This window comes from Macaca thibetana, chromosome 14 (assembly GCF_024542745.1).
Source record: "Macaca thibetana thibetana isolate TM-01 chromosome 14, ASM2454274v1, whole genome shotgun sequence".
NCBI lineage: Eukaryota > Metazoa > Chordata > Mammalia > Primates > Cercopithecidae > Macaca > Macaca thibetana.
Genome location: NC_065591.1, coordinates 93,854,101 through 93,880,812, shown reverse-complemented (window position 1 = coordinate 93,880,812; position 26,712 = coordinate 93,854,101). Strand labels below are relative to the sequence as shown.

The following is a 26,712-nucleotide window of genomic DNA, read 5'->3' as shown; positions in this document are numbered from 1 at the left end:
TTTGAGCACCTACCCTGTACCAGGTATCCAATGGAAAACACAGACACAAAGAATATTCTAATTAAACTTATATAAAAGGTGCTTTAGTGTTTTTCCAACAAGTAAACATAATATTCTTGATTTAGTGTTATAATCTTATGTTCAAAAATAATTCCTCTGTTCTAATTTAAATATATATTATCTAAACATATATATATACACAAACTAGCAAAAATATATATAAACCAGCACACACACACACACACACACACACACACACACACACACACACGTTGTTGGATTTTATCAAAGTCTATTGGTCATCTATTAAAATGTTCATTTATAACTTGCCTAATTTTAACTATATATTTAGCTTTTAAGGATTTTTTTAGTGTTGTATTTATAGGAAATGTCATTTGAATTCTGGAATAGAGTCTATTTGGTCATATTCATTCAAAGTATTGCTGGATTCTATTTATGAATATTTTCTTTGGCATTTGTGTCAAAATTTATACCACATAATTTTTAAAAACTGAGGTCTACAACCATTTTATTAATGAAAATAATAGAAAAACACTCTCAGTGAGCCATTTACAATACTTCCCTATTTTCTGATTTAGAGATAAATCAGGGTCAGTGTAATAGCAGTTGTGTCCAAGAACATATAATGTCAAGAGGCCAGAATTAAATCCATACAGAAAATGATTGTGTTCATTTCAGAGTACATCTTTAAGAGGGCAATTTTGGGGAGCAGCAAGGGCAAAAGCCAAACTGAATGGGGTTAATAATGAATAGATGAGAGGAACTAGAAGCTGCTGTTGCAAGCTACCATTTTGAGAACTTGCCCAAAGAAAGAAAAGACTGAAGGGATGGAAGGTTGGAGAAAGCATGATCGGAGGAGAGATGTTTTATTTTTAGTGAAACTCTACACACATTTGTCTTCCTCACTAGATTTGTATCCCTAGAACCTAGAACAGAGTCAGCCAAAGAGCAGGCACTCAATACACATTGTTGACTTGCTGCTAAAATTGTAACAGAGTACAAAGAACATCCTAGAAGTTGGAGACAAGGAGGATAAGAAAACAGGGTTAACTTGCAAAGAGAAGACACTCATCTCTGACAAGAATGAAGATGATTACACAACACCATCATTGTCAACCAAGTCCTTTGGGAACACAAAGGTTAAATCCTAATCATCACAACAGTCTCTAAAGGAATAAACGTGATTTACAGATTTTGATAACAAAATACTTCTCCTTTTTCCATTTTCTACAATGCAACCAACAGCAACATCAAAGGTTGGCTTAACCAACTCTTCGAGAAAAGTCAGAGATAATCCAGATCGTGAAGCGTCCAGGTCCCCTGTTTCTCATTTCCTCTCTTCTGTTGCTCTGACAACAGACTGGCAGAGATGGAAAACAAAACAACTTACCAAACGGTGTAGCCTTAAGCAGCTCTGGTAAATGGATTTAGGGCTGTGTTAGGATAACTGTTAAAACGGACTCTTCGGGATAGCAAAACATTTTACTTATTTGTGTAATTTCTCTCTCCAAGTAGTAATGATAAATCAGGAAGTAGTTAATATATAAGTGAAGAACATAATGGCATAATTCTAGAAGGTAAAAAATAATCCCCACAGAATACGCAGTTGATGCGTTTCAAAATTCACAAAAATGTTACAAAGTTGAAGAATGGGAGTAGGATAACAGGGTGATGTGGAGGAAGCAGCCACAGAACTAGATAAAATGGTATAATTTCAGGTCTAACGTGAGCCACGAGAGTTGCTAAAGCAAATATCTGCACTAAGATGACTCGCTAGTTTTGATCACCCTGCGTCAAAGGTAATGGGAATCTAATTGGAAAAAAGATGGGCCCCGTTTTCAACATCGCTACCCTGGCAGCCACAGAATGGGAAGGATACAGGTAAGCGCCAGGTCGGTGATGCCCGCCGCTCTCCCGAGGGTCGAGGGGGGCTCTGTCGAGGTTGTCCGATGATTCAGTGCCCAGTTCCCCGACCGCGCTCCGGGCTCCGGGCCTCCCAGCCAGCATCCTTCACTTCAGCGCCGCCTCTCTGTTCGCCCCCAGCGCCTCCCTCATGGCAGCTCTGGCTTCCTCCTCCTCCTGCTCGGCCCCTCCCTATACTCCGTCTCTCAGGCCCCGCGTCACGGGCTCCGAAAGGTCGGCCGCGACAGCCCTAGCTCCCGCGCAGCGGCACTTGTGCCTTTAGTGCAGATGGCAGCTGAGGCAGCGGCGACCTCGCCGGGCAATAGCAGAGGGGGCGGCAGCAACTCCGCAGCCGCCATCTTGATAACAACCGACGCCGCGTCCTTGACAACGGAAACCTGGGAGGAGCTACAGGGCGGGGCGGGACGGGACGATATGCACGAAGCAGCCAATCGCAGGCTCCGGCAGCCCCGCCCTCTTCGAGCCGCTGGTGGCAACCCAGGCATCCCTAGCGACCCGCGTTGCTGAGCGAGGGGTGAGCTGGGTGGTGTTTTAGAGCCTGATGCAGTTCTACCTCCCTTTTTATGAGAGTGTGTTTGTGGCAGTACTGACAGTGACGAAAGACAGATGTAAAATCCTCAGATACAGGCAATTGCCACCGGGAGGATTCTGCAGTGATTGTCTGGGGGACAATTTGGAGTTGAATTTGTTAAAGTACTGAATCCTGTTATGAGATTTTGAGTTGTGAGTCTTTCTGTGGCATCGCTATCCCCAAACACCGTCTCTTTAAAATGTCTTTGTGAAGTGGAAATTTTCCTTCCCTGCATTCTCTCATCCACTCGGTAATGCTTCTGGCATTCCCTCTGCAGTCGTCTTCCTTGCCTTTGCCCTACTTATAAGGTCTACATTTCAAAGCCTCCTAATGGTTCTTGCCTTGCTGCCAGATTCTGGAAATGGACCATCACAGCAAAACTAGCAATCTCTTGGGATGATATGCCAAAAGAGATCATTGCATTGACATGGTTTTGGGAAGTATGGAAAATTAAATGGATTTTTGAGCCACTAGTTCATTGGCTATGCAAGTGAAAATTTTGAAAAAGGCTCAATCTTATTGTTGGAGCCTAATGTAAATGCACATAAATATTCTGACTGTATTTCAGTCAGTGTTTTCTTGGAAAAATTCCCAGATTGGAAGCCGAATGTACAGACCAAATAAAGATTATTCACCCACCATTCAAATGTCTCTGCCTTTGTGAATTAATTTGTTCATTTTAAGAGTTCAAATAGTAAACTTTTCCAGTTGAAATTATTTAAAACAATCTTTGCAAACTTGGTTGTAATGACTGAAATTGGAATGTACACTGGGGACAGATTTTAAAGTGCCACAACAAATCCAGTTTAGATTTAAGACACAAAACACATGAAGTCTCCTTCAGAAGTATACCAACAGGATAAAATACACAATTCTGACACGAAAAGCTAAATGGATACAATTGGACACTTGGCTATCTTGGCAAGTTTTTAATTGGCCTGGCCACAGGCAATGGCCTTGATTCTATTCCCACTGCTATCATCACAAGTTTGTCTCCCCTTGGCTGATCTGAGCAAAGTAGGGCAGTGCAAAGTACAGATGAATATGAGTATATTAGGGTTGCTATTTGGAGTATTTAGGCATGGTTAGCCTTCCAAAAGTCCAGCTTTTGCTATATTATTAGTTTGCAATCTCGTAACTCCTAGGCATCTCACTGCTTTGTGGCTTGCAATAAGCACTAAGAAGCATAATTTGGTTTTTCAATTGCCTACAAATCCTTTCTTATGTTAACTTAAAAAAACACGTGATTTATGAATCTGGAAAGGAGAGGAAAGGGTTACAGCCTGAAAGGAGGGCCATCCCACAAGCTGGAAAGTGTGCTTCTAGCTGAAGCCTAGAGAGGCAGGTACTTTGAAGTAGGGGAGGTTGAGACAGGAGATTTATGCTGAAAAAGTTGGCTAAACATACATAATTTATAGGATACAGGAGGAGTTATGATTATTTATGAAAGTAGTTCTGATGCATGTGTATTGAACAAACATGAAACCAAAAAATGTTTTAAGGTTTTCCCAGGGTCCCCTTGGCCAAGAGGGGGTCTATTTGGTCAGTGGGGGCTTAGGATTTTATTTCAGTTTAGACTTATATAATTATTCTTCATTCAAATATTGTTTTATGGTAACGACCAAGAAGAAAATAAATTTCAAACAATGTTGCCAGTTTTCTTTTCTTTTCTTTTTTGAGACAGAGTCTCGCTCTGTTGCCCAGGCTGGAGTACAGTGGTGCAATCTCAGCTCACTGCAACCTCCGCCTCTCGGGTTCAAGTGATTCTCCTGCCTCAGCCTCCTGAGTAGCTGGGATTACAGGCGCCCGCCACCACGCCCAGCTAATTTTCATATTTTTAGTAGAGACGGGGTTTCACCAGGTTAGCCATGCTGGTCTCAAATTCCTGACCTCAGGTGATCCACCCGCCTCGGCCTCCCAAAGTGCTGGGATTACAGGCGTGAGCCACCACGCCCTGCTGCCAGTTTTTTTTTTTTTTTATCATAGGTTTTTTTTTTTTTTTACCTTTAAATTCTTTCTTTATTTCTTCAAAATGTTAAGTGGGTTTTCCACATTCTATTTTAGTTGTAGAATCCTAGATTCTTATAGAAAGGCAGGGCCCGAGGGGCTCTGTACATCATGATTCTTGATTTTGTCATGACTTTTTTGTCAATGTTATTTATGGAAAAGGCTTTAGGATTAGATATTTGGATAATAAAAAATTTGAGGATTTTACAAACTTAATTTCTTGACAGGAAAGGCAATTGTGATTCAAGCAGTAAAGAAGAATATTACCCTAAAATCTCTGTATTTTTATCAGAAGGGGCATCTGAATTAAATATAATGTTATATTCTTTCACACTTCAAAACCATAAAACAATTCCTTCTTTTGTTAAGGAAATATATATATTGAGCACCTACTATGTGCCAAGCACTTTCTAGATGCTAGGGATACAGTGAATAAAACTTCAAAGTTCTTATGTTCATGAAGCTTATATTTATTTTTCTTCCCCACTAGAACATGTTAGGGTAGTGAAAAGTGCTACGTGGAAAGTGGGATAGGGGAGGGAGATAGAGACCAATGTCAGTTCTATCTGTGAGGGAGTGCTCAGGAAAGGCCCCAAAGGAAGGGAAATTAGGACAGAGGTCTGAATGAAGGAAAGAGGTTGCCATTCAAATATCTGGATGAAGAATAAGGGCACAGCGGTCTGTGAGTACAAAAGGCTGTGAGGACAGAATCATACTGTTGTGCTCAAAGAACAGTACAAGACCACTGTGGCTGGAACAGAGTGAGGTAGGGTGTATTAGGCAGTTCTTGCACTGCTATAAAGAAACACCTGAGATTCAGTAATTTATAAAGAAAGAGGTTTAATTGGCTCATGGTTCTGCAGGCTGTACAGAAAGCATGGCAACATCCGCTTATGGGGAGGCTTTAGTGAGCTTTTTACTCACGGTAGACGGAAAAGTGGGAGCAGGCATCTTACATGGCAGGAGCAGGACTGAAAGAGAGAGGGGAGGTGCCACACACTTTGAAAATGACCAGATCTCACGAGAAATCACTTACTATCGTGAGAACAGCATCAGTGGGGAAATCTGCCCCAATGATCCAATCACCTTCCATTAGGCCCTACCTCCAACATTGGGGATTACAGTTCGACATAAAATTTGGGTGGGGAGGCCTGGCTCACGTTTGTAATCCCAGCACTTCGGGAGGCCACGGCGGGTGGATCACCCGAAGTCAGGAGTTTGAGACCAGCCAGGCCAACACGGTGAAACTCCATCTCTACTAAAAACATAAAAATTAACTGGGCGTGGTGATGGGGGCCTGTAATCTCTGCTACTTGGGAGGTTGAGGAAGGAGAATCGCTTGAACCTGGGAGGCAGAGGTTGCAGTGAGCTGAGACTGTGCAATTGGATTCCAGCCTGGGTGACAGAGCGAGACTCCGTCTCAAAAAAAAAAAAAAAAAAAAAAAAAGATTTGGGCAGGGACGTGGATCCAAACCATATCATAAGGGAAGTGTGCTAACAGATGAGATTGGAGAGGTACATGGCCCAGATTTAGTGGTGACTTGTGTTGTATGCAAGGACTTAATGTAAAATCCAACTTTCAATGCAGGGAAATCCATTGGAGAGTTTTGATTAGAAGAGTAACACAATTTTGTTTAACCTTTAAAGAGACCCTCTAGTTGTTGTGGGGCAAATCAGAGTATAGGAGATAAGACCAGAAACAATGAGGACAGTTCAAAGATTATCAGAGACAGCAGACTTGCACTAGGATGGTAGCAGTGGAGGTGGCGAGAAATGTTTACAGTTTGAACCTTGAGCCAATAAGATGTGTTGGTGAATGGCTGCAGTAAGCGAGAGGAAAAAAGTCAAATGTGACTCTCAGATTTTTGGCTCAAACAATTGAATAAAGTGTATTACCATTACTAAGATGGGAAAGATTCGGTATGGGTGGAATAAGGAATATGAGTTAGGCTTTAAACCTGTTAAATGTGAGATGTCTATTAGACTTGCAGTTTCATTAATGTGGTCTCATAAATTGTTGATGTTTTATTTACAAAGGAAACTAATAATAACCACTTTATGGTTATAAAGCATATTCACATAACTTATTTAATTTGAATTTGAATACACACACACACATATATATACACACACACATATATATATATTTTTCTTTTTTTGAGATGGAGTTTTGCTCTTGTTGCCCAGGCTGGAGTGCAATGGCACGATATTGGCTTAGCATAACCTCTACCTCCCGGGTTCAAGCGATTCTCTTACCTCAGGCTCCCGAGTAGCTGGGATTACAGGCATGCGACACCACGCCCAGCTAACTTTGTATTTTCAGTAGAGACGGTGTTTCTCCATGTTGGTCAGGCTGGTTTCAAACTCCCGACCTCAAGTAATCTGCCTGCCTCGGCCTCCCAAAGTGCTGGGATTACAGGCATGAGCCACCGCACCCAGCCTGAATATTATTTTTAATATCTTTAGAACAGAAATTAAACAGAATTTATTTGAGCAAAGAATGATTTATGAATTGGGCAGCACCCAGAACAAGAAGAAGTTCAGAGAGCTCCACCCAGCAGCATGAGCAGCAAGCTTTTATTTATAGGACACAAAAACAAAGTAGAGAAATCATGTGATTGACTACATCTAGATGTTTATCTCATTTGGGTACACTCTGATTAGTTGGCTGCCTATGATTGGCTGAAACTCCGCTATTTGTTACAAAAAATATACTCCTAAGTCAGGCTGCAGTTTGCTACAGAGGAACTCAAAGTACAGAGACAGCCTCAGGCAATGGCCTCCCGCTTATTTAATTTAACAAGTATTATAACCATGTGGCAGCTGTGACGGACAATTTTTTGTGCTTTCACTTTTGTCTTGGCTGAGGCTATATATATATATATTTTTCCATCTTCTGCTGAAGTATTTTCTTGCTCAAATAAGAATTTCCTGAATTGGTCTCTGGGCAAGATGTGAAAGAACAAAGAATTTTAACATCTGGCTGATTTAAAGTTCTGCCAACTTTTGCTGAAGTTCTGCCATTTTCACTTCAGTTTTGTAAGACTTCAACTTGAAATTTAAGATTACAATATGTGTATTTGTCTATTAATATAAATTATAAAAGTCATCAATATTGTCCTCAATGTTACATATATTAATCTTTTAATTCATACAACAATTTCCATAATACAAAGGAGGTAACTGAGCTGTGGCAATATTAGTAACTTTGTCCAAGATTCCACGGTAAGGGAAGGTTGAAACTAGTCTTTAAATTAGGCAATCTGGTCTTGGAGCCGGCACTCCCAACCATCTCACACTGTCTCACTGGAGAAACTCTGAGAAAGTGATTGCCACGAATAAGAGATAAGATTGTTTGGGTTTAAATAGTAGGTGGTGAGGAAGGAAAGTCAGAGAACAGATAATTATTTTAAGCTGTTTCTTCATTCAGAAAGTATTTGAGTGCCTCTTGTGTATCAGTCATTGTACTAGTACCATAAAAACTATGACAGTTCTCAGTTTAGGAAAAGAGATGGAGAAAATCATATCTTGAACCAGAAGCAAGATGCAGGAAAGTTTTGCTTTGCCTCTTAATTTTAGAATAATGAAGACTTAGGCATGTGTGTAGAATGAAGGGAAGGAGACATTGAAAGAGAAAATTTGAAGACATTGATCTATCAACCTTCAAAGAGTGGTCATTTTCAACAACATTATTTCTCTGATGTTCAGAATTTTTACAGTTTTGACAAAATAGTTGTAATTAGATTACAGCTAATTACAGATTAATTACAGTCTTGAAATTTGGGTTTTTTTTTCTGAGATGGAGTCTCACTCTTTCGCCCAGTCTGGAGTGCAGTGGTGCGATCTTGGCTCACTGCAACCTCCGCCTCCCAGGTTCAAGCGATTCTCCCTGCCTCAGCCTCCCAAGTAGCTGCGATTACAGGCGTCCACCACAACGTCCGGCTAATTTTTGTATATATATATATTTTTTGAGACATAAGTAGAGACAGGGTTTCGCTATGTTGGCCAGGCTGGTCTTGAACTCCTGACCTCAGATGATCCACCTGCCTCGGCCTCCCAAAGTGCTGGGATTACAGGCGTGAGCCACTGTGCCCGGCCTTGAAATTTGGCATTTTAAAAGTGTATTTTAAGTCTGAATTATCTGCTCTGGATGTCCACCTTGATCAAATTTCTACTTAGCATTTTATAGAAATAGTTTCAAGGTAATATTTTTACCACTCCCTCAGTCATTTCTATTTCCTATTTTTTTGCAAGCAGTTTGCAAGTATTGCTGTATAGCTTATCAAATGCATTTTTTTTTTCCAAGGCAAGAAAAGGCTGACTCACAAAAATTAGATGAATTTATAAATTCATGCTTTATTTATCCCCGTCATTTATTTATTTATTTATTTATCTATTTGTTGCCTATATTGCAAAAACTTGGATATATAATACAGACATGAAGTGATAAAAAAGGAATTGTACAACTTAAAATGTCAGGATCTCTAGAGGCTACTTTGTTTTTCATATGAAGGGTGTTGTTTCAAACCAGGGCATGGAAACTAGTAAGTATTGGCTTCGGTTTTTGTTGTACGCTTTCCAGAGGTTTTTAACTGAAGACTCTATGCTCTGTAGTTCTTTCCACAGAGAGCTGACTGATATTTGAAGAAGTGTTCATCTATCCAAGAAAAATATGATGTCTCCATTCCAAGTCTCACTCTTATTTGTAAATGTATGTATTTTTATTTGTGGAGAAGCTGTACAAGGTAACTGTGTACATCATTCTACGGTAAGAATTTTAGCAATATTATATTAGCTAGGAAAGCATGATTAGAATTTTGAAAAGATTAATCATAACTACCAAATATAATTTATGGAACAATTAAAACATTTATTTAGAAATGTTGAAAAATTGCTGTAATGTTACTGTTTTTAAACTGAGGAAGCTATAAACTGAAGATTGACTCAACAAATATCTTATGAAAAAATTTTAAAGACATTTCAGGCCTAGATTAAAAACTAGCCCACAACTTTTCAAGAAATATCTGATAGGTAATAAAAAATCACATTGCTTAAAAAAAGCTGTTCCACAAACTTTCATATTTCAAATATTATCCTGTGAGTGACTACCTAGGATATTAAGAAATTGGTCCATTAGATTTTATTTACTCATCAGGTTTATTTGTGGAAGTTTGGATTAAATAGCTTATATTTTTCTCTGATGATCAGCCTTGTCTTTCCTGAAATCTAAGCTTTTCCTTATAGTCTTATTATGTATTATGTCATATAACATGTTTAATGTATTTTTTCTTATTTCTATTTTTTTTAATATAAAGGACTCTTCAGTAGTTAACATTGTAGAAGATGTATCTAATGCAAAAGATGAAAGTAAAAGTAATGATACTGTTTGTAAGGAAGACTGTGAGGAATCATGTGATGTTAAAACTAAAATTACACGAGAAGAAAAACATTTCATGTGTAGTAAGTATTAAAAATAAACACAATAATAAGGGTATATGATTCATTATTTTTAGGCTAGACATTGAAAAGTATACTTTAGCTTTTGTCTGGGTCATTTTCTATACATCCTGATCATCCTAGGCTAGAAGCTTTATTGTTTGGCCCATGATAGGTGCTTAATAAATATTTGGTAAATGAATGGATCCTTTTTCTATGTAGCTAATTCTGTGTGTAACAAAAGGGTCTCAGGCTTCTCAAACCAATGAGTGCAGCTTTAGGCCTATTAAGACAGATGGCTAAATTCAGGAAAAAGCTAATAGAAAGTGAGAGACTGAAAATAAAAAAGAGAGAGGAAGCTGAGTGAGGTAGAATTAAAACTATCAAGATTTATTAATGCGATCCTACTGCTGGTGGAAAGAAACTTGGAAAATAAATTTTTAAAGAATAACATATGTAATAATGTGTGGCCCTTTTGTTATAGGGGGCATCATTATTGCTATCTTGGGTAAAACTCACATAGGGTCTGAGAAATATAGATAGTCAATGTTTATTTCCTAATTTTGATGGTTGTGTTATTAGAAATGTCTTTGGTGTAAGAAATACACACTGAAATGGCAAGATGGTACATTATGGCAACATGGTCTCAAAGGCGTTAGTAAAAAAGTTATTTGTACTGTTATCACAACTTCACTATAAGAAATTTTCTCCTAAGATAAAAATATTTTTAAAAGGAAAATGCATGGTAAATGTTTAGTCAGAAACCAAATAACCAAAACCTTTGACTAAGATTTATTATGTGTATGTATATGTATGTGCTAGCAATTTAATTATATAAATATAGTATTAATAGAAAAATTAAAACCAAGATGTACTTTTAAAAATTAACTTGCCTGGTATAAAATTGTTACCATTAACTTTCTTATACAGTAAGAATTGATGGCTCCTATACCTCCTGCCTCTATATATCTCATCTTATAAAGTGAGAATTTATAATCAGAACACTGTCTCTTAATTATAACAAATTAATTATTCTAGATAATCTATATTAGTAGGAAGCATAGTTTCATTAATAAGTATTGACACAATCATTTCTGGGGTTAATCCTGGGTTAAACAAAATATATACTAACTAAAATATGTAATTCTGAGTATTAAGATAAATTGAGATAGTATTGAGCTAACATACACATCCAAAATCAGGTAAAATTCACTCTTTTTCACTGTGATTGTTTTCTATAACAATATAATACTTAACAGCCACTTTTTATTATGGTTAAGGAAATTTGCAAAATTCTATTGTTTCCTACACAAGAAGTACCAAAAAACTACTAAGGAGTATGATGGATGAGCAACAAACTTCCTTGGATTATTTGTCTAATCAGGTATAGATGTTTTAGTATTGTGTTTTTATTGCATGTGCACGTTGATGTATAATTAGCTGGAGGTATAATCTTTTTTTATAATGCTTTCATGTTCAGACATCTATTTAGCACATACTATGTTAGAGGCACCATAGTAAACTTTAGGCAAACAAAAAGCAGTAAAACAATTGAACTATTCAAGGGGTATACAGTCTAGTGGAGCATTAAAATGTATTGACAAAAATGTGGTTGTTAGAATGGCACAAAAGAGAACTCTCAGATACAAAAAAGTTTCCCAGAGGAGAAAGTCTGTGAACAGTCATAAAGGATGAATAAATGTTTTAAAAATCATACAGGTTGGGTAAGGCGAAGAGGACATTCCATTCTGGGGAAACTTCCTGGAGTTGATGCAGGGTGGAGTGGCTGGTGAGGCTGAGTATTTAAGGAAAACTGACTATAGGAATAGGCAAGAACGAAATCGTACCACACCAAAGAGCCACTGTAGTGTTTAAGCAAGGAAATGCCACAGTCTGATCAACTTGTGTGGCCAGTGACTTGAGGAAGAGCCAAGAGAGGAGGTAAGAAACTACAGCAATGATTTGGACAAGGTATGAAAGACAGATGTGCAAGAGCAGCCAAATGCAGAAATAGGGGCAGATAAAATCGATGTTAAGGAGGTAGATACTACGAAATTCAATGTCTACTATTTAGCTTTGTCTTTATTCTTAGTTAAAGCAGTACGAAATCAATCTAGAGAAATGGACACCGTTATGTATTTCAGAGCTGGGTTTATGAGAGGCTTAAAGATGGCAATTTCTTCAAATATAAATTTACTTGAATGTATATGCATGTGTTTAGGTTAACGAGCTCATGAATAGAGTTCTCCTTTTGACTACAGAAGTTTTTAGAAAACAACTGGATCCTTTTCCTCACAGACCAGTTCAGTCACATGGTGAGAACTTTGGTATTTCAGCCTTTACATGTTTGTCTTTTATTGCTTAAAATTTTCCTGGACAGGTCGATCCATTTAAAAGTTTTGTTTAAAAACTGCAGCTCACCGTTCTCTAACAGACTGGAGGGCTAATACCTGCCATTAAACAAATTTCACCACAGACAATGTGGTACTTTCTTAAAATGGGATACTTTTTCAACCATGTGAAAGCCATGGCTGTATAAAGATATCCTGAAGCTGTTGAAAATAACATTGTTTTCTGTAGCATTGTTCTGGGCTCCTGGTTTACATCTTATTAATAATTCATCTTCAGATAGAAGAAAAGAAAGCTTCAAAGTTCCTCCCACCTGTAAAAAATGTTTCTGACATGTTTGAAATGTTTAAAATTGGGGCATAAAATTTGAAAGGAAAAAGAAATGTAAGACAAGAATAAACTGAAAGTTAGCACTTTTTATACTAAAATACAGCATATTAATTCCTAAAGACTTGGACTTCTAGGAAAAATACCCTATAAATCTTATAAATATGAATTTATCCCCAAATGTTTAAACAAATAAATATTATTGAGTGCCTAGAACATGATCTTTATGTTCTTCTTCGAAAAAGAAGAGAATAAACAGTGCCTGAAAATCTTCTATGTGATAGGTAGGAAGACAGGCACTTTCTCATGTTATTTTGTTAGTAAAATTATTTTATTATATCTCATAACTGCCCCAAAGCACGTATGGTGTGGTAGTCAGGAGCATGGAATCTGATGTCAGAATCCTTGGTTTCAAATTTCTGACCTGCTGCTCTCTTGATATGTTTTCTCATCAGTAAACTGATAGTACCTATCTCTTATAGTTGATGTGAGGATTAAATGAATAAATACAGGAAAGTCTCTTAAAATATTGCCCGAATCAAATGTTTATCACAAGGAAAAAAAAATTGCCCAAATCATAGGGAGAGCAATATAAGGGCTTGCTATGATCATCATCATCAGATAAGAAATATCTAGCCCGGAAAAATAGAAATAATCTGTTCACATTAATTTGAAAGGTAACGATAAAGCAGATACTCCAACCCAGATCAGTCCTTCAGCGTGAACTTCTATCATGTCTCTGAGCATAGAGTCATTATAAGAATATCTCTTAACAATTAAGGACACAGGCAACAACAAATCTATGTCTCCTAGAGATGAAGGGGAAAGCAAATGACTTTTTATAGCTAACTTTTTTGTAGATGGCATTTTCTTCATTATTTGGATGTGCTGGGCACTATGGTAAGGGCTTTGTGTAATACCTTACTATGTAAATGGTTAGGATAACACAATGAAGTAAAGTGTTAGGGGTAGAACTAGGATGTTAAGACGGGCATTTGGATAATGGACACTCTAAGGGTTGAATTTGTTTCATTTATAAAAGATGCTACAGAGTAGAGTATCTTCCAGAAAATGTAATATCCATATCCACATACACATGTTTACAATCCCTTAGAGATGAGTGCTCTGGAGAAGGTGATTATGGGGGGCTATAATTCTGTTGTAAACAGAGTAGGCTCTAACATCAGGCATAATTTCTTGGTTAAGAAAGTGATTTCCCCTTTCTTCCTTTGGCTACTGGTATTAGTGGTCCCAAACACCTCAGTCTCTGAAGTTGGGAATGGAATACTGAAAGATGTGTCTATAGTGGTTAATTTGCTTATTCCTTTCGGTGTTCTCCTCCCCGTTTATGTAGACTTCCTTTAAACATTACATCCTCTAAGATAAACTTAAATTTCTGAAAGGGCATTATTTATTGGGAAAGAGAATGTATAATTATAAAATATGTTTAATAAGTGTTGATCCCAAATGAAACTTTTAAACAGTATAGGAAACAAATCACTAACAGTGATATTATAAGTGAAGGCTTCTTGCCGCATAAATTCTTTAATCCTTTATATTTTCTTCTTATTTCTAAAATTGTGACCATTTTTCATTTTGCAGGAGTTAAAATAATATTATTAATGAAAATTATGATAATAATAGCACTATCAATTCTCTATAGTAAAATGATTACCTTAAATGTACACTTGAAAATATCCCAATTAAATAATTTTGCTTTTCTAGGTTTAGATTGCACTGATATTAAGGATACCATTGGTTCTGTCACCAAAACACCGAGCGGTTTATACATAATTCACCCAGAAGGATCTAGCTACCCATTTGAGGTAAAGTTTTCCCATATTACGTGGGCTAAGATAAACATCCAACCAATTTAATTTATGTTAAAATTTAAATTGTTTTAATATTTAATTTTTCTTTGAAAAATTTTAAATAAATTAGGTAAAGTTCTAGTTTCAAAATTTTGGTATTTTAGAATTCTAATGCCCAAAACATGAATTAATAAAAGAGCTAGATTCTGTCTTTCACTTTTCTATTTGAGTTTCCATGGTTATACTCTTTAAAGTAAATCCATCTGATGCGAAAGCTTATATTATCCTCATAATAGGCAGAACTATAGCAGGCAGAACTATGCAATATAATACTTGCTTGCTTTAATTAGCCTGTGGATATTGGAAAATAATGGTGTGCTTTGCCTTGGAGCTTACTAAAAATACTTTTGACTTCTCTTCCTGTATATGTTTATAATTTCTTTTGATGATAGATGATTTTATGTGATTGTATGAGAAATTAAAAATTAAAAAACCTTTCAGTGGAGTGCAAGGCAGACTGAAAAGCTGATTCATTCTGAAATTGATAAATTACTCTTATGTCTATTCTTAGTAGTTCTCTGCAAGGATATCTAGTAGAAATTTCTACCAGAGACTATGCATATTGATGGAATATATTTGTGTGTGTATATATATATATATATACACACACACACACACACACACACATACAATTATATATATTATATATATTTTTTCCTGGGCACTTCTTTGTGCAGAAGACAGTTTATGATACTTATACCTTATTGATAACCTTTATTGGATAATAAAGTCACTTTTTTTCTAAGTAGGTACTACTGGTTTCTCTTCTTAGAGTTACTACCATTATTTTATTTGAAATCTATTGACAAGATGTCAAAAAATTGGAAATTAGGTGGGAAATAATTTTAAAATTACCTAAGTGACTTCACCTACAGATTCAAAACTAGATCTGAACAGACGTGGAAAAGGAAGGCTTCTAATTTTGTGAAGAGTGGGATGCATAATCACCTCTTCTGTGGGAAAGTGCTGGTGCCTTAACTTCCCCCACACTGCCTTTTCTCTGTCTCTATGCGGGAAGTTTCTGAGGGAGAATTTTGCTCTGATTTCTTCCCTAGATTGCTTCTATGCGTCCCCTACAGAGGTTCTTTTAGGAGCTTTTACACAGCATCAACAGATGTGTGTATGAGCACCTGCTGAGTGGGCACAGATCATGCCTTTCTCTGAAAATGCCAGTCTGAACACAGGCCTTCCAGGCTTGTGGGAGAAAAGAGCAAAGACAAGCACCTGAACACATTTCTCTCTCTCTCTCTCTCTCACACACACACACACACACACACACACACACACTCTCACACACACCAGTGTTTTAATTCAAAAGTTTATAGAGAAATACATTGCTCTGCCACATCAGAGCAATACTGTTATACAAACTGAAGAATATTTGTAAAGTTGAGTAATAACAGCATAACCTTAAAATGCTCCTGCAAATACGGCCAGGCGCAGTGGCTCACGCCTGTAATCTCAGCACTTTAGGAGGCCGAGGCGGGCGGATCACGAGGTCAGGAGACCCAGACCATCCCAGCTAACACAGTTGAAACCCCGTTTCTACTAGAAAATACAAAAAATTAGCCCGGTGTGCTGGCGGGCGCCTGTAGTCCCAGCTACGTAGGAGGCTGAGGCAGGAGAATTGCGTGAACCCGGGAGGCGGAGCTTGCAGTGAGCCGGATCGCGCCACTCCTCTCCAGCCTGGGTGACAGAGGGAGACTCCGTCTCAAAAAAAAAAAAAAAAAAAAAAAAAAAAAGAAAGAAAGAAAAAAAAAGCTGCAAATACATATTTTTAAAAATGATTGTTATAGGGACTGTGATTAAGTTAATTACAAATTTGTTTTATAATAAACAGCATTATTTAGGTTAATTACAGGTTTGTTTTATAATAAACAGCATTATTTCTAGAGATATAAAAAAATCTGAATGAATTAATGGCATATGATTGCATTGAAAACTCAGTGGCAGTATCGTCTCTTTTTCTAGGCCTAAGGGTGAAGCATGAATGTTATATTATCAAATAATGAAAATAATAGTGTATTATTTTGTGCTTCCCTGTGCTTGTTTTAGGTAATGTGTGACATGGATTACAGAGGAGGTGGATGGACTGTGATACAGAAAAGGATTGATGGGATAATTGATTTCCAAAGGTTGTGGTGTGATTATCTGGATGGATTTGGAGACCTTTTAGGTTAATTTTTTGTATTTCTACTCTACATTTTTTACTCTTTTTGGTATTATATCTATAGAATCTCTATTGGTCAGATCTTCAGTAAAAATAGCAAATGCTTGCAAATATCAAAATATGACTTAAATCACCCTCTTTTCATATGCCAGATTATTTAAAATAAGTAGGTCTTCAGTTGAGATCTGGAAATTTTTATTTGTAGATATCTGGTGAAATGTGATTTGAGTGAAAATTCTAGATTGCATATGTATTAAGTATCTACTGTGTACCCAGCAGATTCTGGCAGGTGCTCACCAACTGTTTGCAGAATGAAAAACTGAATGGCAGCATTGTCCTAGATCTTAAAATTCTTGAGATGTATGTAGTATCAATACAAGCCAGTGAAATGGCGAATTGAGGTGTCTGTGCAAATTCAAATTATTTAAACTGATCATATTATTAAAATGTCAGTAAACATCTTTATGTTCAAAATTTGAAAATTATAACCCCAGGTGAATGTAAAAATCTGTTTACATTATTGCCACATGGCAGCATCACTTTTGCTGGTAAACAGAAACACCAATATTTCTGAACTCTGCAGAATTTTACATTAGTTGGAACTTCTGCCAGTGAGTTTGCTAATTTTTATGCTATTTTAACAGTTACTGTTTTTATAATTTTAAATCTTTAATCTCTCATAATAATGTCATCCAAGGATTTGGTAAGTAATGGTGTTAGTCCTAGTGCTAAAAATGCTACTGAATGCCAGTGATTTTAGAAGCCATTTGGCTTATACCCAGGTAACTGCCATGCTATGGAGTATAGTGAATATATTTGCATTTTCTCAGCATTACTTCTGATTTTTCCGCTGATGCTTCTTCTTGAATTAGGTAGTTATAGATCCATATACAGGCTTTGAATTGCCATCTTCCTTACTTCAAGTTTATTTCTATGGGGAAAGAATATGAGTTTTGACTGACCAGTTCTTCAGGCAGGTATAGTGCATTCAAACTGAGACTGCTTTGTACTGGTGTATTTTGAAAACAAATTTGGGGCTGGGCCTGGTGGCTCATGCCTGTAGCCCCAGCACTTTGGGAGTCTGAGACAGGTGGATTGCTTGAGGCCAGGAGTTCGAAACCAGGCTGGCCAACATGTTGAAACCATGTCTCTATAAAAATACAAAAGACGGATTCACAGCCAAATTTTACTAGAGGTACAAATAAGAGCTGGTGCCATTGTTTCTGAAATGGTTCCAAGCAATAGTAAAAGAGGGAATCCTCCCTAACTGTTTTTATGAGGTCAGCATCATCCTGACACCAAAACCTGGCAGAGACACAACAAAAAAAGAAAATTTCAGGCCAATGTCCCTGATGAACATCGATGTGAAAATCCTAAATAAAATACTGGCAAACTGAATCCAGCAGCACATTAAAAAGCTTATCCACCATGATCAAGTGGGCTTCATCCCTGGGATGCAAGGCTGGTTCAACACATGCAAATCAATAAACATAATCCACCATATAAACAGAATCAATGACAACAACCACATGATTATCTCAATAAATGCAGAAAAGCCCTTTGATAAAATTCAACACCCCTTCATGTTAAAAACTCTCAATAAAATAGGTATTGATAGAATGTAACTCAAAATAATAAGAGCTATTTGTGACAAATCCACAGCCAGTATCATATTGAATGGGCAAAAGCTGGAAGCATTCCCTTTGGAAACCAGCATAAGACAAGGATGCCCTCTCACCACTCCTATTCAACATAATATTGGAAGTTCTGGCCAGGGCAATCAGGCAGGAGAAAGAAATAAAGGATATTCAATTAGGAAAAGAGGAAGTCAAATTGTCTCTGTTTGCAGATGACATGATTGTATATTTTGAAAACCCCATCGTCTCAGTCCCAAAGCTTCTTAAACTGATAAGTAACTTCAGCAAAGTCTCAGGATACAACATCAATGTGCAAAAATCACAAGCATTCCTATACACCAATAACAGAGAGTCAAATCATGAGTGAACTCCCATTCACAATTGCTACAAAGAGAATACAATACCTAGGAATCCAACTTTCAAGGGATGTGAAGGACCTCTTCAAGAACTACAAACCACTGCTCAAGGAAATAAGAGAGGACACAGACAAATGGAAAAATATGCCATGCTCATGGATAGGAGGAATCAATATCATGAAAATGGCCATACTGCCCAAAGTAATTTTTTTTTGAGACGAAGTTTCACTCTTGTTGCCCAGGCTGGAGCGTAATGGTGTGATCTCGGCTCACTGCAACCTCTGCCTCCCGGATTCAAGAGATTCTCCTGCCTCAGCCTCCTGAGTAGCTGGGATTACAGGTGCCTGCCACCACACCTGGCTAATTTTTGTATATTTAATAGAGACGGGATTTCACCATGTTGATCAGGCTGGTCTTGAACTTCTGACCTCAAGTGATCCACCCACCTCAGCCTCCCAAAGTGCTGGGATTACAGACGTGAGCCACTGTACCTGGCCTGCCCAAAGTAACCGTTTATAGATTCGATGCTATTCCCATCAAGCTACCATTGACTTTCTTCACATAGTTAGAAAAAACTACTTTAAATTTCATATGGAACCAAAAAGGAGCCTGTATAGCCAAGACAATCCTAAGCAAAAAGAACAAAGCTGGAGACATCATGCTACCTGACTTCAAACTATACTACAAGGCTACAGTAACCAAAGCAGCTTGGTACTGGAACCAAAACACATATATAGACCAATGGAATAGAACAGAGGCCTCAGAAATAACACCACAAATCTACAACCATCTGGTCTTTGACAAAACTTACAAAAACAAGCAATGGGGAAAGGATTCCCTATTTAATAAATGGTGCTGGGAAAACTGGCTAGCCATATGCAGAAAACTGAAACTGGACCCCTTCCTTTTACCTTATGCAAAAATTAATTCAAGATGCATTAAAGATTTAAATGTAAGACTTAAAATCATAAAAACCCTAGAAGAAAACCCAGGCAATACCATTCATGACATAGGCATGGGCAAAGACTTCATGACTGAAATACCAAAAGCAATTTCAACAAAAGCCAAAATTGACAAATAGGATCTAATTAAACTAAAGAGCTCCTGGACAGCAAAAGAAATTATCATCAAAGTGAATAGGCAACCTACAGAATGGGAGAAAATTTTTGCAATCTAAGCTTCTGGCAAAGGGCTAATATCCAGAATCTACAAATAACTTAAACAAATTTACAAGGGAAAAACAAATAACCCCGTCAAAAAGTGGGCAAAGAATATGAACAGACACTTTTCAAAAGACAACATTTAAACGGCCAACCACATACGAAAAAAAGCTTGTCATCACTGGTCATTAGAGAAATGCAAATCAAAAACACAATCAGATACCATCTCATGCCAGTTAGAATGGTGATAAGTAAAAAGTCAGGAAACAACAGATGCTGGAGAGGATATGGAGAAATAGGAATGCTTTTACACTGTTGATGGTAGTGTAAATTAGTTCAACCATTGTTGAAGACAGTGTGGGGATTCCTCAAGGATCTAGAACTAGAAATACCATTTGACCTAGCAATCCCATTACTGGGTATATACCCAAAGAATTATAAATCTACTGTAAAGACACATGCACACGTATGTGTATTGCAGCACCATTCACAACAGCAAAGGCTTGGCACCAACCCAAATGCCCTTCAATGATAAAATGGATAAGGAAAATGTGGCACATATACACCATGGAATACTATACAGCCATAAAAAGAATGAATTCATGTCCTTTGCAGGGACATGGATGAAGCTGGAAACCATCATTCTCAGCAAACTAACACAGGAACAGAAAACAAAACACATGTTCTCACTCATAAGTGGGAGTTGAACAATGAGAACACATGGACACAGGGAGGGGAACATCACACACCGGGGCCTGTTGGGGGGTAGGGGGCTAGAGGAGGGATAGCATTGTGAGAAATACCTAATGTAGATAATGAGTTCAGGGGTGCAGCAAATCACCATAACACAAGTATATCTATGTAACAAACCTGCACATTCTGCACATGTATCCCAGAACTTAAGTATAATAAAAAATAAATACAAGAATTAGCTGGGGGTGGTGGTGCACACCTCTATAATCCCAGCTACTTGGGAGGCTGAGGCATGAGAATCTGTTGAACTGGGGGGAGGCGGAAGTTGCAGTGAGCCCAGATTGCACTACTGCACCCTAGCCTGGGTGACAAAGTGAGACTTTCTCACAAAAAAAAAAAAAAGGAAACAAAAATTAATTAATTAATTAATTTGGGATTACAGAAAATGCATTTTTAAGTCTTAAATTTGAGGGTGGGCTACTGGGAAAAGATGGCAGGGGCACTTAAACTGAAGTGTTATACACTGTGTGAGACTCAGTGGACCCCTATGGAGCTATCTTATTGGGCCCAATTTCTCTCCTTACTTTTCATTTGTAAGTGTGTTGCTAAAATGTCCATGCCCGTGAGCTCTGAAGAAAGACTTAATATCTTAGCTATAATTTTAAGAGTTTGAATGCTGTCACGTCATCCTCTGGCTCTGAAGTTTGTTTTGACTGGACCCTTATTTTCTTTAATAATTTTATGATTCAAGTAGAGGCATATATCTCAGAGTAGAGGTATCCACATTTGGGCTATGCCACGTGGGTAGGGAGAGGTAGAAAGCCATTGGCTAGGATATGTATGCAAGAAGTATGCAGTCTGAGCTGGGGAGTTTATATTTCATCCTGAATCTGGAATCGTCTTGGAAATATTGATCCTAAACCCAGGGATATTCCAATGTTATTACATGATGTTCAAGGCATAGGAAATTAACTAGATGCATTGTAACAAAGAAGTGTCTGTTAAGAAAGTATTACAAGGCAGCAAAAAATAATTTCGACTGAGCGTTTTTAGGAAATGTTTCTTTAGGAGCTGCTGATTTGGAGGTTAAACCTTCTACATTTACTGGTTAATAACATTTTGTTACCTGCCATAATATTTCAATTGGTTTTATGTTGAAATGCCTTAAGGTAAAAGTTGACTTTTTATTTTAGTCTTTAAATGAAGACTAAGTTAATTTTGGGAGATAAAATTTGGGGAGATCATTATTGTTTCCTCTCCCCAAATTTTACTTAATTTGAGAGATAGAAAAAGGGTCTGATTTTCTCAAGTCTGGTGAGGTAGAAGTAGGCATTTTGTTTGTTTTATAAAGTAGGTAAGCACTGATAATTTGAGCTAGGCCATCCAGTGCCTGTAATTACTTATGTGAGCCATCTCAGAATTTTTGGAAATGCTAAACAAGACCAAACATTCAAGAATAAAGCATTATTCTAATTTGTATTAAAATATATTAAAACAAAGCATTTTTTTTTACAGGAGAATTTTGGCTAGGACTAAAAAAGATTTTTTATATAGTAAATCAGAAAAATACCAGTTTTATGCTGTATGTGTCTTTGGAATCTGAAGATGACACACTTGCTTATGCATCATATGATAATTTTTGGCTAGAGGATGAAACAAGATTTTTTAAAATGCACTTAGGACGGTATTCAGGAAATGCTGGTAAGTTTTTTTTTATTCCTAAAATTATCCAAATCTAAATTATAACTGACTCATTATTAAGCAAAGATAAAAATAATGCATTTGTCTTACACCTAACTGATAACAGAATAGATTAGGAATAAGAAAGCTGGCCAAGTCTTGAGTTTTGAAACTTGGTTATGATCATTGTACCACCTTATGATCATTGTACCACCTCATGCTTCTGAAGTGCTTTATAGTCTCTAAAACAATTTGCTTTATGTAATTTCAGTTAATTCTTTGGATAGAGGGCCTGTGGAGGAGGGTGTGAAGGTATTTTCATTTTCATGTTCAGAGAGGCTGACATTTAGAAGTGACAGACTGTTAAAGACGATCTCTAGTCTTCTCACTTTACAGGTGAAAAAACCTGAGTGATAAAGTGACTTGCCCAAGATTCCCAGATAATGTCACCTGAGCCAAGGCAAGAATCCAGGCTGACAGAAAAACTAGTTTAGTGTTCTTTTCATTATACTTTGATGCATCTGCTCATTTCCAAATAAATTTAATTTGTTAGAACTTCAAAATACTTGATGTTAAACTTGCATTTTAATGCTGACAATTTAAAGGCATTTGAATTAAAAAGTACTAAATTCAACTCCCTTGTTGCTGTTTGTGGTGCTTGTTCATTATGTATATTTAGTGTTAGAAATCAAAAAATAAATGATATATGTCCCCAGCTCTTGAACTGATCCCAGTATAAAGGAGAAGATAAGTAACCCTGGAAATATAGAATACTGATAGGACTTTTGGGGTCAGAAAGAGGGTGAGAATTATTCCAGTTGATTGCACCCAAAGAATATTCATAGAAAAGCAATTTTCAACGAGCTTTTAATGTTAGATTCAACCTGGGAAGCTTTTTAAAAGTACATATTCCTGTAGAATCTGATTCAGTTATTTTAAGCCAGATGGATATGTTGGCGTACTTGCCGTTGAGAACCACTGATCTAGTCTTGGAAGAATGGATAGGCTTTTGGCAAATGAAGGCTGATAAGCAGAGCAGTTTGAGTTAAGGCATAGAGGGAGGAAAATTATAGGACACAGAGAGCTGTCTGACATGGTTGGAATCTATGATACCTGAGGGGTTTACACTGGGATGTTAGGTGAAAGTCCGACATTCAAATCATGATCTATAGGGAAAAGTTTAAAAAGTTACAATATATGATTTTCAATGCTTCCTCTCTAAAAGTGTAAAGAACTATCTAAAGATGGAATATATTACATTAGGAAAAGTTTATGTGGGGGTTCTCTGAAAGATGACTAGGATCTAATTAAAGGATAACATTGATAATGACAAAAGTATTTTCCTTACAAAACTCTCAAACTTTGCCATAATGTACTCTACATTTTCCCAACAAGGTTGTTAAGTAACTTTCAACTGTCGATCACATAATGGAATCAGAAGAATAAAAGAAAAAGGTGTCAGCAGGATGTAATGATAGAAATACAGATACAACCAGTGGGTTAAATGTAATCAGGTGTGTGGTAGAGGCAGATAACAAATTTGGCTTTGAGCTTGGAGCAAAAACAGAAATATGAATTTGAATATTTGAGCAGTAGACTTGTTCCATGAGAATCACAACTATTCCTGATTATAAGACTTGAGATAAATTTATCTAGATTCTTACAGAAAACAAAAGCGTTATGTTCTCCAACCATACTCTCGCAGAAAACATGATGGGTATATTTTAATAGGCTATTTTTAAGGAAATATACTTATGCATATATATTTTAAATGAATTAAATAAAATCTATTGAGCTTATGTGCTGTATGGTCCTTCTGGTGGTCGGACTTTATCTAGGGAGAGTATCCGTGGAATGATCACATTGTTTAGGCAATGCTCCATGGGTGTTCTCTCTCACTGGATTTGGAAAGGTATTACACTGTGTGGGTGTTGAAGATTATATCGTCTCTGAAAATACCTACAATATGTGTGTTTTGTTCCCCATGAAGTGCAGAGTCAGAGACTTTAATAATCAGCAGAATCACCAGCACTGCTAATGAAGTTCTCCAGGCTCTTTCAAAAGATTTATCTCAAGAGATGCCAAACATTCAGAAATAATGAAACAAACATAGAGCTTGGTTTCTCCACAGATTTTATATGACTTCTTTTTTAATTAGTGTTTCAAACATTAACCAAAGTTTACATATAGGTGAAATGTAGGTATTATGGGTTTACTTAGAATCTTTAACTTTATGGAATTTTATGAAACAAAATATGACTCCTGCTTCTACCACTGAGTTAACTGGGTCATCTTGGACAGGATACTTAATCATTGAAGGGATATTGTAAATACGAGAGATGCCATACACACAATGTTCAGGCCGGAAGCAGTGGCTCGCACCTGTAATCCTAGCACTTTGGGAGGCCGAGGCGGGTGGATCACTTGAGGAAAGGAGTTCAACACCAACCTGGCCAACATGGTGAAACCCTGTCTCTACTAAAAACACAAAAAATTAGCTGAGTGTGGTGGCTTGTGCCTATAATCCCAGCTACACTGTAGGCTGAGGCAGGAGAATCGCTTGAACCCGGGAGGTGAAGGTTGCAGTGAGCCAAGATCATGCAATTGCACTCCAGACTGGGGGACAAGAGCAAAACTCTGTCTCAAAAACAAAACAAAACAAAATAAAACAATGTTCAGTAGAAGCCCTTTAAAAATGGTTTTGTCTTAACTACTATTCAGTTGGTCCATAAATCATGTGAAGAGCCATGAGGAAAAGGTACACCTCAAACGTACACCTGAATTTTTCTTGAGGGCATTTGGTATTCTGTATAATACACAGAAAAAATCCCCAGAAAACTCCCCAACTTTTTAAATTGTAAATCTACATTTCTTAAAGATAAAAGTTTCTCTAGCTAAAGTGATGTCAATGGTAGTGGTATGAAAACCTACCCTGTGTAAATTATTTTCTATTCCTAAATTATCAATTATCATATTGGTCTGTCCAAATTATGACAGCTCTGTATGCTGTAATTTTTGGCCTAAATATCTGGTTTTGTCTACACAGCAAAACTTCCATTTTGGACTGTGACTTGTATATGAAATATTCATTTAAAGATGCCTGTCGTGTTGAGGAACTCATCACCAGATTGTGGCATGTTGAATCTTCGAGTAGGAGAATTTTAACATGATAAACAGTAGAAAAATCATTTAAACCTTATTTCCAGATATGATGCTCTTGCCTAATATGCTGGTAATGATTAATTAAAATAATAGAAATTTCCTTTAAATTCAATCATTGAATTTTTTTTCCCAGGTGATGCATTCCGAGGCCTCAAAAAAGAAGATAATCAAAATGCAATGCCTTTTAGCACATCAGATGTTGATAATGATGGGTGTCGCCCTGCATGCCTGCTCAATGGTCAGTCTGTGAAGAGCTGCAGTCACCTCCATAACAAGACCGGCTGGTGGTTTAACCAGTGCGGTCTAGCAAATCTAAATGGCATTCATCACTTCCCTGGAAAATTGCTTGCAACTGGAATTCAGTGGGGCACATGGACCAAAAACAACTCACCTGTCAAGATTAAATCTGTTTCAATGAAAATTAGAAGAATGTACAATCCATATTTTAAATAATCTCATTTAACATTGTAATGCAAGTTCTACAGTGATTTGTGATAATATATTAAAGATTTTTAAAAGTTTATCGTTTTAGTCTTTCAAACATATTAGGCAAAATTTAACTGTAGATAGCATTTAGATATTATGAGTTTAATTAGAAAACTTCAATTTTGTAGTATTCTGTAAAAGAAAACATGCCTCATTGTATTTTTTTACTTCTGACTATGTTAACAATATACAATGAAATTTGTTTCAAGTGAATTACAACTTGTCTTCCTAAAATTTAGAGTGCTTTTAAAGGATTTTGCCTTTTCTTTGAAGCATTTCTAAACCATAATATGTTGTTAGGAAAATTGAAGAGAGTATTTTACTTATTTTTATATTTACTTTATATGATTATATAATCTACAGATAATTTCTACTGAAGACAGTTACAATAAGTAACTTTTATGCAGATTAATATATAAACTACACATGATTTTAAAACTTTACTATTTCTAGGTGATGCCATACCATTTTAAAAGTGGTAAGAGTTTGCTGCCCAAATAATTTTTCTTGTTTTCATATCTAATCATGGTTAATTATTTTGTTAATGTTTGTAATAAATATACTGTACTTTTATATCCTGATCAGTTGCATTCTAAAATACGTCTTTATCTGAACTCTTTTTAAACCAGCAGGAATGGTATGAACTTTATGTGAAGGATGGTGGATAAAACAGTGATGAATCAATTCCAGATATACTCTAGGAATAAGCTGGTCCTCTCTACTTTTTCTACTAAGGTGGAGGGAACTGGATGGTAAGGATTCCATAGGGGAGGACAGCAGGGAATATGCAGGGGCAAGTATCAGTTACTGATAAGAGAGACAAGGAAAATGATCAAGAATTAGTTTTTAATAGGAAGTACTTT

The 26,712-nt window shown here is 36.8% G+C and overlaps 2 protein-coding genes across 3 annotated transcripts in view; one reads left to right on the top strand and one right to left on the bottom strand.

Moving 5' to 3' along the window:
* CEP126 (centrosomal protein 126) overlaps positions 1-2,303 on the bottom strand; it is a 78,981-nt gene extending 76,678 nt beyond the window's left edge. The window contains exon 1 of one of the 2 annotated variants that reach the window (XM_050758255.1): positions 1,901-2,303. In XM_050758255.1, the coding sequence (XP_050614212.1) occupies positions 1,901-2,028 (128 nt within the window). In that variant the 5' untranslated portion in view covers positions 2,029-2,303. The remainder of the gene's footprint in view (positions 1-1,900) is intronic. The other variant, XM_050758257.1, reaches the window with a different exon arrangement.
* ANGPTL5 (angiopoietin like 5) lies at positions 574-26,430 on the top strand. The gene is made up of 9 exons (XM_050758272.1): positions 574-1,277; positions 9,105-9,290; positions 9,838-9,982; positions 11,239-11,342; positions 12,180-12,273; positions 14,360-14,460; positions 16,561-16,681; positions 22,037-22,222; positions 25,497-26,430. Exons 2-9 carry the CDS (start codon positions 9,195-9,197, stop codon positions 25,814-25,816), a joined length of 1,167 nt encoding a protein of 388 aa, XP_050614229.1. The 5' UTR covers positions 574-1,277; positions 9,105-9,194; the 3' UTR covers positions 25,817-26,430.
* Positions 26,431-26,712: the final 282 nt, after the last annotated feature.